The 13,514-nt window shown below is 40.9% G+C and overlaps 2 protein-coding genes across 5 annotated transcripts in view; one reads left to right on the top strand and one right to left on the bottom strand.

Annotated features, from left to right (window-relative positions):
* The first annotated feature begins 6,292 nt into the window (after positions 1–6,292).
* Positions 6,293–8,383, top strand: LOC128149988 (cytochrome c oxidase assembly factor 6 homolog). Of its 2 annotated transcripts, XM_052805686.1 has the most exons (3): positions 6,293–6,398; positions 6,594–6,750; positions 7,955–8,383. In XM_052805686.1, the coding sequence occupies exons 2-3, from the start codon at positions 6,607–6,609 to the stop codon at positions 8,048–8,050; spliced, it is 240 nt and encodes a 79-aa protein (XP_052661646.1). In that variant the 5' UTR covers positions 6,293–6,398; positions 6,594–6,606; the 3' UTR covers positions 8,051–8,383. The 2 variants fall into 2 exon arrangements, with proteins under 2 accessions (XP_052661646.1, XP_052661645.1); XM_052805685.1 differs by lacking the exon at positions 6,293–6,398 and having other exon boundaries at positions 6,444–6,750.
* A 684-nt stretch (positions 8,384–9,067) lies between these two features.
* TARBP1 (TAR (HIV-1) RNA binding protein 1) overlaps positions 9,068–13,514 on the bottom strand; it is a 40,763-nt gene continuing 36,316 nt past the window's right edge. For all 3 annotated transcript variants that reach the window (XM_052805682.1, XM_052805684.1, XM_052805683.1), the window contains 4 exons: positions 13,131–13,322; positions 12,022–12,146; positions 10,710–10,846; positions 9,068–9,452 (listed from right to left, as the gene is read on the bottom strand). In XM_052805682.1, coding sequence (XP_052661642.1) covers positions 9,287–9,452; positions 10,710–10,846; positions 12,022–12,146; positions 13,131–13,322 — 620 coding nt within the window. In that variant the 3' untranslated portion in view covers positions 9,068–9,286. The remainder of the gene's footprint in view (positions 9,453–10,709; positions 10,847–12,021; positions 12,147–13,130; positions 13,323–13,514) is intronic.

Raw genomic sequence — 13,514 nt, 5'->3', positions numbered from 1 at the left:
GAACTTACAAGGAGAGTTAGAATTCTGGAAAAGGCTTAGACAAGGGAGGTTGTGGAGCTCACATTAGTAGTGTATTTAAGAACCTGTTAGATGCAGTTTCTCTGCAATGATCTAGAGACATTTCTTTAATCTTACTGCTGAACTAGATGACGTCTTCAGAAAAGAACTCAAAAGAATTTTCCAGCACTTGACCTCCAGGTTTCGCTCCAGCTCTAGATTCAGTCCACCTAACATCTCAAGATAGCCATCAGTGCATTGATTGGGAACAACAGCAATCAACCTGCAGAGCATCTTTCACCCAAATGAAGAGAACTAAAGTAGATGTGATTTAACTTGGATGGAGTTATCCACAATAAATTGAGAATCTTTCTGATGAGTGACAACAGTAAATGTAGAGCTCCTCACCATGGATTTTAGACTTTTTCACCATGTCCATTACCTCGTGTCTATTAATGCTGAATGCCACCAGCTATTTTGCTGCAGTTTTAGTTTTCACTCTCCTGAATCAGTAAAGAAGTATGATCAGTAAATGGGGGTTTTTTGACCAATCATTTATGAGTACATACAAGAAGACTGGCCTCAGCACAGCTCCTTTGGTAATCCCTCTGCTTTTGAACTGCAATAATTTATTCCTGCTCTCTGTTTCCTGCCTCACTAACCAGTTATTAGTCCACCAGAAAACCTTCTCTTTTGATCCACAGTAGCTTCATTTCTTTGGTAAGAAGCATCATTAGAGACTCTTCAGAAATCTAAGTGCAGGGCTTCCTATTCTCTCAAAAAAGGGCCAAGACGAGTCTGTGGAAAGCCACCCATCCTTCAGACTCCTTTTGACTTTAAAGGACAAGACTATTGAGAGACTGAGACTTCCTTGCCTTTCCTTAGGGGAGGGCTGCCTTGGCTAACTTCCGCACATTATTTACACCAAACTCCAGCTTCTGCACATACCCATGACTGACCCAGACACTTAAAAGATTCTTATAAGATTCTTAAAAGAATCCTACAAGCTGGATTCCAGTGAGGTCCAAGCAGCAGAATTTGTAAGGACTTACAAAATGTGAACTTCAGCTTGGATTTCCTGTTCTGCTGGCTATGAGCATACATTATGGGCCAGTGAACATAGCTTTGCTGTCTCCCAGCAATAGGTCTCACTGTCCCTCCGGCTTCTGAAGCTGCCAAGTCTTTAATTACTGCAGCCTAGTAAGCAGAGTAAGTTGCATAATACTCTGCTTGTGATTTTTGGCCAATTATACATTTTAAATGCCTTCCTGACTTGTAAACAAAACCATTTCTCTTTCACTGTATGATTTTGGATTTGGTCAAAGGCCTGTCACTTGCTAGCTTGGCTGCTGAGAAAATTGATATTGATCTTGGGAACAAATACCATGTTTGAGAACAATGTTGCCTTTGTGCATGTGTAACCAATCCCATCTGGTACACTACACCTACACTTCACAGACAATGTTTATAGTGAGCATAAGGTAATCACTGCAGCTGATGGATTATTAAATACAATACCTGAATGCAAGCATGCAGCTGGATTTTTTGTAAAGAATTTTAGTATGTGTTTCAATCTCAGAGAGAACTAGGAACCACTTCTTTGCTTTTAGTACGTAACATGCCACAGAAATTTGAAGGCATCCAAATGAAACCCAAAAGATAAGTTTTCTTCTTCCATTTACATAGCTTTGAAAATTGGAGTCTGCTTGTAGAACAGGAAGATTCCCCGTTTCCTCTCTAGCTTTCTTGCAAAAAGCTGAGCATCAACATTGCTGCAAAGCAAGCTTGTCTCATCCTTGGTAGGCTTGGAGAATTGCTAATCGGGAGCCAACAGAAGAGTAAGAATTAGTCAGTCTTCCCACCTTACCATTGCCTGCTTTTCCCAAAATACTCGTTTTTCTGTCTTCTTCATTCCTAACAACTGAGCAAAAATGGAATATTGGTGTTAAAAACAAGTGCCTATAATGAATGTAAATGACTTCATCACCTTAAAAGAATCCTAAACCTCCAGTTGCTGTTTTTTTTCCTTCTTCATAATCACCACTCCTCTAGGTAGACTAGTAATTTTCAGACTGCGTTCCACAGAGTACTCCATTGATGTCCATGAGAGGTCACAAGGACAAGCAAGCCTTTTCTCAGCAGGCTTCAGATCACTAAACAGAGGTCTGGAGAAGGTGAAAATCACTCTTCTGTCTATTCTTTCTCCTTCTGTCTCCATACCAGCCTGCACAGATGGCTTAGTCCTTCCTAGTCAAATCCCCTCCAGCGCTACCTGATGAACCCACACACCGAGCCCTCCGATAAGTGCAGAGCTACCGCAGAAAGCTGTGGTAGTCTCTACATCTGTCCGTCTCTCTCTTAGTGTCCCAAGTCATGTGCTTAATGCTCTATGTTCATGTCACATTGGCACTCCCTAGTGCAGGGATGCTCATTATGACACCCAGCAAAGACAGCATTATGAGGAAATCAAGGTAAGAGCCCCAAAACACATTTAGTTGAAAAATAACATGACAATGCACATTTTCTTAGAGATTCAGAAAATCGACTTGCTAAGGCCACCAAACAAAAGCTACAGTTTTCTTTCTCCTCATACACTCCTCCTTCTTTATTCATTCAAAAACCTAAATTTTTGCTAACTCATCCAATGAAGTTTAAGCATGTTATTGTTAAAAGGAAATTCATAGAAGTAAAACTCAACATTAAGTCTTCATGAAACAATGAAGAGGAGTGCTTCACATAAGGCCATAGAAAGTACAGCATACATTTCTTAAATGTTTAGAATTTAATATGCCTCTTTCAGATCTTTATTTGCAAATGTTTGGTATTAAATGCAAGGCTACGTAAATGTCCTGGTTTCAGAAAGAATTTTTATTAATAAACATAGACAGATCATTTAGTATTATCAGTGGCTACTAAATAATGAACTCATTAATTATTAACTAAGGAATTCATTAACTGTCTGCCAGTTCTTAAGCAATTCTCTTACAAAGCTCAGAAAATTATTGCTCAAAAAATCTGTGGTCTTCTCTGAAGCCTGACTCTTCAAGAGGGATATTTACTTTTTAAAAGATTTTTGAAAAGCTATTTTAAAGATAAAAATTACCTGTTCTGTTAAAGAAGGACCTATTTGAAAGGGAATTTAAGTCTCACCAAACCCTAATAAACCACAAAAATAACCTCAGAAAGCAACGTAAGGAAGACTTTAAACAATAAAGATGTATAAATGCTTCCTCTCCACAAGAACAAAGAGTGTTTCTACACTCGCCTTTGCAGACTGCATCTTCGAAGCTGATGTTACTGCCAAGAGTAACCCATGAGGATCTTTAGCCAGTAAACGGATGAAAGTAGAATCTGAAATTTGGTCACACAGGGTCTCAAGAGATCCACTCAGAGAGATGCTTGATGTTCAACCATTTAAGTAATCTCTGTTAAAACATTTTCAAAGAGGAGCAGAAGAGGGTGATTACTGTTTGCAGTTCATGGTGTTTCTTTGCTTAATTTATTCCTTTTTTTAATAATAAAACCAGGCACAATTAATCCTTGTGTTTGTTTTGCTTTTTTTTTTTTTTAAATTATTTTCTTTCACCAGGCATAGCAAGGAACACTGTAAGACCAAAGGAGTCAGAGTTACATCCTTAATGGACATCTGAGAAGCAAGAAACAGAAAATCTTAATATATGGTTCTCTCGCACTACATATTTTTTTTAATTGTTACTGAAAAAACTGCTTGGTGCTCAACAACAGAAGAGAATGTCCCAGGCTGCCTGAGGTAAGATTTTGTTATTATTTCCAGCAAAATAAATGGTTGGATACAGGGCTATATTGCTTAAAGAACTTGTTTTTAAATTCAGTTCCCTGAAAATCTGTTATGGATAAGGATCATATATCAGCATCTTTCAACGCGACAATAACAAGCTAATTGAGCTTCCGGTATAAGCACAAAGGTGAACACAGCTATAGTACATCAAGGAGTGCTGGCATTGTTAGTCCTAGGGACACCTGTAACATGCTAATTGCTTCCAAAGTGAAAGGAGAAATCATTAGGGTTGCCAATCCAGAATGTGCTGGGCAAGTTTCAATTAAATATGGGGTAAGTAAGGTTGTAGGTGAGGAGAGATCTGTCAGATGTTAACTGGAAGGCAAAGCACACACAAATGCTGTATCCCAATTAACAAGAGTAGGCACAAAAGAGTCTGAGAGCTGAACCACTGTACAAACTCCACACGATTCACTTTAACGCATTGCTGGCAAGAGTTTCAGTGGGAGACAGGCAGCTATTTCTTTAACATCTATCTCACTAACCGCTAAATGGAAATGTAATTCAAAGGCTTCAACTGTGGCAACCAGTGCACCTAACAAATCTGGAATTTTTTCAGGCTCCCATCTTTCTAGAACATTTGCCTCTGCCTGGCTCTTATATATATCCCATTTATTACTTACTAGGCACATTTCCCAAAAGTAAAAGACTAAAGATAGACACTTAGAATTGGCTAACTAACAACAAAAAAATCCAGCTCCTTATGATAGCATTTTAACCAAATGGAAGTATTGCCATTAAAAATGTATTAGATAAATCTGTCTTTTTCTTTCTGTTCAGGCACTTTCTAAAACCAGATCACTAAATTTCCATAATATCCATTACACAGAGTTATTTACAATTGTCTCCAGTGAGTTATTTCTTGGGCTACAAGTCATTAAAGAATAAACTATTTATCACAAATATCCCAGATGTGCTATTTGGGCTTTGTGATTAATTATATATAATTGCATTATCCCCTCTGTTTCATGAATGCAGTAACTAAACAACATTACATGCACCATAAATTTTGAAATCTAAAACACAACTGACATTTCCTATTACCACGTTTCAGTCCTGAGACTTAATATTAATTTTCTTTCCAATATTCATGTTGTAAAAGCTTGCTTCGCAAAAGCTTGAGCACAAAAGGGTCATAAGTAAGCTGTAATACAAATCTACTTCTATATTAATTCTTTTCAACAGAAAAACATAATTTAAATTCTACTTTTGTAGTGACTTCCACTCACCTTAAAACCCCTGTTTTATTAGAAATCAAATTACTGCATTTCTGTCTCTTACCTATCATGGCCTAGCAAACAGAAGGTGGTTAAACAAATAGGCAGGGATGAGAACAGAGGGTGTGTTATATACCTTACAGTGTACAGCAGCAGTCGCATTCACTTTGCTCCAAAGCAGTATCCCTTTGAAGGGGCCAGTTAGGTATTTTGACAAACAAAATCCCCTCCAGATCTGGCTGGCTTACAGGGGGCTCCGCTGAAGAAGTGCAAATCTGCAGTCTCCTCTTAAAATACCTTTCCTTGTATTGAGAGAACCGAGCCACCTGCAAGGAGAACCAGAAAAGCGTGCCCACCACCACCAACCAGAAATCATTATCTGAGGAAGAAACCCAGCTCAAGGTAGGTCGGCAGCTACACCTGCTCCCCGACCCGGCTGCCCAGTGGCCTCACACACCAGGAGCACCGGCTATCGACAAGCTCCTGGTAAAGCCGCTGGCCTGGGAGCTGCCAGGGGCTCAGCACCTCGCAGAGTTAGGCTCTTCCCAGCTGCCAAAATGTCACCCTTCCCAAAACTGCAGCGCATTACTATGACAACACACGCCATCCCTTTGGAAACTGCGAAACTAGTCCGCGTTTCCAGGAGGCTGGTGTGGAAAAGGAAGACTTATCAATTCCTCGGCCACAGGGACTGCCACGAGGAAACGCCACCGAATCCCGAAGAAAACAACGAAACAGAGTTTGCTCCTGGATACTATTTGCTTCAGGCCTGGTGCTGCCGCTGGGCTGAGCTCACCAGGCGCCCACCCGGCCAGCCCTCAGGCTTCTGGTATTATTTTATCACCCTTACGACAGGTAAATTTTTTCTTCCGCTGGAGTAAACCACTTCTTCTTCCTTTTTTTTTTTATTATCAGCCTGACGTAGCGACAGGGCCCGTCAGAGAAGCCTGCCCGGAGCGGCTTCTGTCGGGTGGGCACAGCCGCGTACCAGCCCGCGAAGCCCACCATCGCTGGGGTTTTAAACACGCCTCCCGCCGCCCCACGGCCCTCTCTCCTCCGCCTCAGAGGCCACAGCGGACAACGGCACCCCGGGAGGGCCTGTGGGGACGGGACGGAACGGCTGCGGGCCGCAGGACTGGGGCAGCTCCGCGGCCCGCGGGGACGGCGGCACCGGCAGCTTCGTCCCCACGGCGACCACCGCCCCGCGCGCGGCGGGGGAGGGGGCGGGACAACCGGCCCGTCTGCCAATCTCACCCGGGACGGCCGGAGCTGCGCCTGCGCACTAAGAAAAGCGCCGCGCCGCTCCCCATCAGCGCGGTACCGCTTCCGGCAGCGTGACCTTCGCCGCGGCAGGCCGGGGCCGGCGGGTGAGTGCGGTGCGGTGCGGTGCGGTGCGGTGCGGTGCGGGCCCGGGGCCTTCCCTCCGGCGGGCCCTGCCGCTCAGGCACGCCCTTCCCCCGGTGCCTTGGGACCGCGGGCAGGGCGGCGTCGGGCCCCGCCGTGGAAGCGGCGAGGGTTCGCAGCCGGCCCGGGGTCTCGGATAACGGCTGTTCTGTGTTCAGGTCGGTAGTGAAGATGTCGGCGCCAACGATGGAGGAGAGGAAGGCCTGCTGGGGGGCCCGGGACGAGTTCTGGCAGTGCTTGGATAGGCACGGGGACGATGCCTCCCAGTGCGAGAAGCTGCGGCTGTCCTTCGAGTCCCGCTGCCCGCAGCAGTGGGTGAGCAGCAGCCGCCGCGGCCTCCCACTGCTCGTACTAGGGGAACGCAGCGTTTCTTCGCGCCTTAGTAACAGCACCGGCAAGGAATTACACTCGCCTTCCTCACGGCGGCAACGCCCGCCTCTTGGACCGCAGAACGAGCGCGGCCTTACGCTTCCTCATAGATAACCCTGCACCCATGTCAAGTGTAACTTGGTTTGCAGACTTTTGGTCTTGCGGGGAAATTAAAACAACCGAGCGGGCCACTGACTGGTCCGGGAACTACGGACAGTAGCATATAGCGTAAAGGGAAAGGAAAATACCTCAAACTTTCAGATAAATACACAACTATGCAAGCATACAGGCTTACTGTTTAATTTTAAAAGTTCTGAAAGATACTTGGAGGCTTTTGGAAGTGCACCGAAATGACCGTTACCAAAGAAGAAAGGCTAATACGGAAGGGGGGTGACACACAGGTCTGGGAGATCCATGGCATCTTAAGACTGGCATCCGATAGCTTCTTGTGCTTAAAACCAGCCTTCTTCGTGCAGTATAATTTCACAACCATCCACTTACACATAATTCATTCATGTTGTGCTTTTTAGTTTCCTAAGCTCAAGCTGTAATTCTTAACTTTTTTAATAGGCATTGCCTTTTAGTAACAGTGGTGGCTGAGGTGCTGAACAGTTCCTATTGGAGCCAGTAGACTGAAGTCACTTAAAAAACCCAAGTACATTCATGGTTGCTGTACTGACTGACGCTTTGAATGCTGCAGTTCTGCCATATGTCATCTCTAGTGATGATGGTTTCATCTGCAGCGCTTTGCACCAGGCACATCAGTGGCTCTAGGCACTGAATACAAACATTACATAGCTTGTGATACTATAGAAAAGCTGCTGGACTTATCTTTGCATTACAAATAGTCTTTGTTCATAGCAGTGAAAGTACCAAAGCAATAGACTGCTTTTTTTAATGTTCATGGAAGTAACAGGGGGGTATGACAGAAAACCAAAGTGCACTTTCAAAATGGTAAAAAAAACCCCACAAAAAACAAACACACTCCACTCTTTAATCTTCTACTTCAACAGAGCAAGAAACTCCTAACTAGCGTATTAAATTAAAGTCATCCTTAAGTTCAGTGATCAAAGAGACTGTTTATTCCTTAGTCTTGTTGTGATGCACAAAGCCCTTTCTTCTGATGAACATCTTTTCTCTTTTTAAACAGGTTAAACATTTTGACAAAAGAAGAGACTTTTTAAAATATAAAAGAAAGCTTGAAACAGAAGGCTATCATCCTCCAGAAGCTGCTGGAAAGTCATAGGTACTCTGCTTTCAAAATAAATCTAGTGAGGATAACTATGGAAGGAAGAAGCATGAGAAAGCAGAAGCAGCTACGTGAGCTCAAGAACTGGTAACCCGTCTCCCAGAAATGCAGGCTGCTGTTCTTGTTGCAAGGTCTCTTGCATCTGCTGAAAAAAAGATGGCCATGGACAGCTTTTTCATGAGTATGTGTCAAAGAAATAGGGGTGCAGGGCTGTTCACAAATCTAAGGTTTTGAATGCCTAATTAGTCAAATTGTTTCACAGGAATAAATGATTATTTAACAGTGTAATGTGCATATTCTAAAGAGAACAATAAAACTGTTTTCCAGTAAGTGAACAAGCTTTTCCTTAAAAAAAAAAAGTCTATTCCCACTTCCCCTTCTTGTCAAAAGGGGGTGGTGGTATAATATATTTGTTGTTGACCAAGTATTTCAAAGTATTTTAAACTGTTTTAAGTCAGGCATCAGTTTATAAAACAGCAGCCATTAGAAGACCTAATGCATCCTGTGCATATGATATGTAACTCATATTTTGAGTGTGCTCATTTTTTATAAGCAAGAGGAATTTTTACATTAGCGATGACAGTTTTCAGTCAGTATCTCTGCTAGAAGTATGGCAGTTATTTATCACAATTCTCACATTATGGCCTTTTATATAATTGAGTGTTTCTCGTTACCTTACTGATGCAACTCCATTTGAAGATAGACTGTTTAGAGCAGGATTAGTAAACTTGACTGTGGAAGGCATTTAAACAAGGGGCAGCATTTAATGTAATAACATATGTGAATTTACCTTGCAAAAATTACATAATCTAGTATATCTAGATGCTGGAGGCATTAAATACTTTGGCTACAGTAAGTTTTGATTGTGGTTATAGGAAGGTACCACTTCCCTTTCAAGCATGGTCATCACAATTGAAGTAACTGCAGTAAAAATCTTATGTTTTGAGTTTGGGATTGTTCATGGTACTATGCTGATGTTCTAACAGTAGAAAAAAAAAAATCACACACACCACCTGCAATATAAATAGTATTTATTTCCAATGCAACAGTTTTATTTAAGGAGGTAAAGTATTAAGGCATTTAAAAGTCAGTCTGAACACCACAGAGAACAAAACATGCAAAACTTAAGAATCCTCATTCACCCTGAGTTTGTATCTCATCTATTCAGAATTTCATGTTGTAGCACCATAGGAAGTCACCCAGCTGCACTGTAAGGCACAAAACTCTTGGCAGTTATTTTTGTTGTTTTTGCTTGATCACTTGTTGCCTTGTGTACTCCCAAATCAGCAGAGCTCCACTTACATGAACATTGAGTGATCGAATAATACCCTGCTGAGGAATTTCCACACAGACATCCAGGTGGTGAATCAGGTTTGCTGGGATTCCTTCATGTTCATTTCTATTAAAGAAGAAACAGTAACTTGTATCTGAGAAGACAGGGTGTTCCAGAAAGCAGAAGATGCAGAAGTCACAACAGCATCCAAACACCATTTGAGAAATGGTGCATCTGCCCTCAATACAACTGATGAGGGCAAAAAAAAATTTTTTTTTTTTAAAGCAGTAATACATTACAGATACAAAGAAAACAGGGAAACCTGACTAAGCTTTGATGTAGGAAAACTGGTAGAGCACTTCATCACTGGTCCAGCAATAGGACCACGAGGACTCCCTCTCTGCCTTTATTTTGAAGCTATCCATGTACAGTGAAATAAACAGCTATAGATGAAATGACCAGGGCATGAAGCTGCTGGCACAGCAGGGAAGCTCAACTGCCTGCTTTACATTCAGTAAGGTCTTGGCATGAGGGAGTGTCAAGACTGACTGAAGCCTTGAACTGAAAATGTTTCACCTCTTCAGAATCAGCACACCAGAAGATACCAAAGGTTATCAGTATTGGAACTATGTTTTTAATTAGAAAAGAACAAAGTGATACATTCTAAAGACAAGCTACATACAAAAAGGTTTGAAAAACAGGTATATATTGTCCTAAAAGGACAGGCAGGCCCTTCTTCCTGGTCTCACTTGGTGGCCCTGCAATTCCAGAAGCTTTCTGACTCGTAGGCACTTTCCTCTAGATTTCTTGAAGTAGCCACCCTTTTGTCACATCTGAGGCTTGCCTGATTACAGGAACTGATTATTGCTTTTCTCTGAAGTCATCCCAGCCTCTGCTTGTACTGCAAAAACTTGCTAGTTCATCCTGTGCCTCATCCTTCATTTTTAAAGCATCTCCCAGCTTTGCATGCTCCCACTCTGCTCCAGTGCTCCTCACCAAGTCAAGGAGGGCAAACAGGCAGCCCTCCTTCTTGCTGAGCTCACTGCAGCCTACACATACAGGGCCCCATATTACTAAAGTGAACAGACAACATCTCTATCACACCTGGAAAACTATAATGCATGCTGTTGCTCCCTCTACCCATAAAAAAAGGAGTTACAGTGTATAGATAGGTTATTAAGTACGAGGAGAAGGATTGTTCAGGAGCAGGTATCAGTACCTCCCACTCCTTGGCACACAAAACCAAGCTCTGCTGTTTCCATAATCACTTCCCATTCTAAATCCACCTTTACCAGTGTCACTTGGTTTTCATATGACCACACTCTGACTAGTAGAAGGGGTGGGCTGCAAGAGGTAGATTTACAAAAAAGCGTGTGTTCTTACCCCAGCAATAATAGTGACTTCTCTGGGAAGCAATATTCTGTAAGATCAAAACTTTTAGCTGTCTGCTCCACACCAATAATAGTGTAGCCCTCCATTTTTTTCTGCTGTAAATAATCAACGAGCTGAGATGGTTTCACCTGTCCATCAAAAGTAAAGAGAAATATACAAATATTTAAATATCACCATTTGTAAACTTCTGAAGTTACTGTAAAAATCAATTTACTTGGACAGTTTTTAAGACGAATGACTTTTATCCCCAAAGACTCTGTCCATATACATAGCTTAACATTTTAAAAGCTCTTCAGCAATAGCACAAGAGGCTAAGTAATGCCACAAAAACGTACTCCACAAATACAATGAACAAAGGCTTTTCCATGCTTCTGACAGCTCCAAGCCTTACATTTGAATGTAAAAGAATTACTCTTGCATAGGGACAAGGTGCACAGTTATTTAACCTGGAATTCCTTCCCCAAACAATACAACAGCCAGTATTGAAGCTGAGGTGCCTTACATGCCTGCATTACAACTTGTGACAGCTTGCAGTGAAGAATTTCTTAGTTGTCTTGATCCTACTCTCTAAACTGCTTATTTGTATTAAATGCCAATTTCTTCATGCAACAGAAACTGTATCATCAGTACATTTCTGTACAGACACTAGGCATGACAACATGTCCAACAGTGTCCTGTTTTAGACAAAACACTCTACAGCTATCTCGTTCTGAAGAAAAATCTTAATAGGCTGAAAATAAATAGCGGGGGGGAGGGAAGAAAAATTTGCACTGAATTTTTCAGATGACTTAAAGCTGATCTTGAAAAACTGATTATTATAAAATATCACAAACATATTTTCTACCAAATACTAAACATATAGGTTGAAACCCTCATTTTTATAAGCTAGATAATAGGTTCTAAAAGCTCAGCACAAGTTAGCTTCAGGCAAACTCAAAGATTATCCCCATGAAGTTACGAAAAGCAATGGACCTAGCAAGATAAATGAAGTGTTGTTCAACTTTTATAAACAAACATTAAATTCCAACCCACCACTATAAAACACAGAGTAAGATGCAGCAATGACAGCTCACATAATCAGTTTATCACAGCAATAAGAAATTAAAATATTTTTTAAATTCTCTTTTACGAGGTTGACCCAAATTTTATATCAAAATACTCAAGATTAAGTCTCGGAGATAACAGTGGAAGCTTCTGTGAAATAAAAAGTTCATTTTTGCAAGATAAAAAGACTTTGCACTATACATCTGATGAACTGAAGATGTACAGTACACTTTTTAGCTATTAAAATGTTTCCATTCACCTCAACAAGGGGGAGCCACTGCTCTGCAGAAACACTAAGATGCTGAAACTGCTTATCCTGTATATAATGAAGACTGCCAACAACTAGTGCAGATGCCCCAAATATTTCACTTGTACGACATAAACCTACAAACAGAAGAATTAACGTCATTTTTGTGTAGAAAATAAACACCAAGCCAGAATACTTTAGCAAGTGTAAAAGGACAAAGAATCCAAAAGAGAAATGGTTTAGTCCTCTATTTTTAAACAGTTTCAGGTGCTTCTGTTCCAAGCCACACCTTGTTCCATATAACTTACCAGAAAAAAAAAAAACCTAACAAAACCATTTTGTAACTTAGCAGAAAGATAAAATTAGAAAAGCACTACGCCTGACAACATGCTTCTACAATACTAATTACACAAAGTAATGGGTCAGTGTACAAGCCTTGGCAGGGATGGATGGACACACACACACGCTTAAGCTCTAAATCCAGCACCTGTTAAATGAAAGGCTTGAGAGAATGACACATTACAGCATTACAATGCAGACAGCACCAACTAGAAGGCTTATTTTTCATTAATAGTCTCACTGCAGTTATTTAAACTGCTAAAAACAGCAAGCACAATGCAATAAAGTATTTGCAGGATTTATTGTATCACGGCTTGCACGGCATTGTGAAGGAGTACTTAATCAGGAACAGGAACTTTCCTGCCCAACAGTCATGAGAAACTAGTAGGTCTACAAGATTTGGTTTAATTGTTATAGAAAAAAAATATATAAAAGCAAATTATTTCCTTTAACTGCATACACAGTTGAAAAACTCAACTGTAACAAAGAATATAAAACCAGTAAAAAACTGAGCATGATTTACAGCAATTTCTATTTAATTAAATTAATGCGTGCTATGTGTAAATACTTTTTTTTTTTTTCCTTAAAACTAAGTATAGGAGACCTCTTCTTCTGAAGCAGGTAGTATTTCTTTTGATTACCAGTTTTTTCAGGATAATGATCTATTTTTCTGAGCAGTACTTAAATAATTTTCTAATTATCAACATAAGATGAAATTCATTATTATCCCAGTGGGATCTAAGGTCTAAAATAAAAGTTTAAAAATGTGCAATCAACCTTACCTCCTAAATTGGTAGGTTTATCAATAAGTGAAGCCACCACAATCAGCCTGCTGTTTGATTTACCAAGTTTAGCAGCACGATCCTGAAATACCATTTCCAGGTCTAAACTAGGAGTACTGTTTTTCCAGGGTATAATCTTTTTCTGAACATCAGTCCATTCTGTCTGGCTATCTGTTTCAGCTGAATCTGAACCTATAAAAACAAGCAGTAGTCATATGGATACGCAAGCGGTAGTGAAACTACTGCTTCATACTGTAGACAACCAGTAGTCACCTACTATTATTTTATGGTATATACTCTGCTCACATAGATACAACTCTACTTCAGCTGAAAAACAGAGATCAGATTGAATACAGATGTATACAGCTACTACATACAAATAAT

The sequence above is a fragment of the Harpia harpyja genome, chromosome 13 (assembly GCF_026419915.1).
Source record: "Harpia harpyja isolate bHarHar1 chromosome 13, bHarHar1 primary haplotype, whole genome shotgun sequence".
Classification (NCBI taxonomy): Eukaryota; Metazoa; Chordata; class Aves; order Accipitriformes; family Accipitridae; genus Harpia; species Harpia harpyja.
This window is presented reverse-complemented; position numbering and strand designations above follow the sequence as displayed.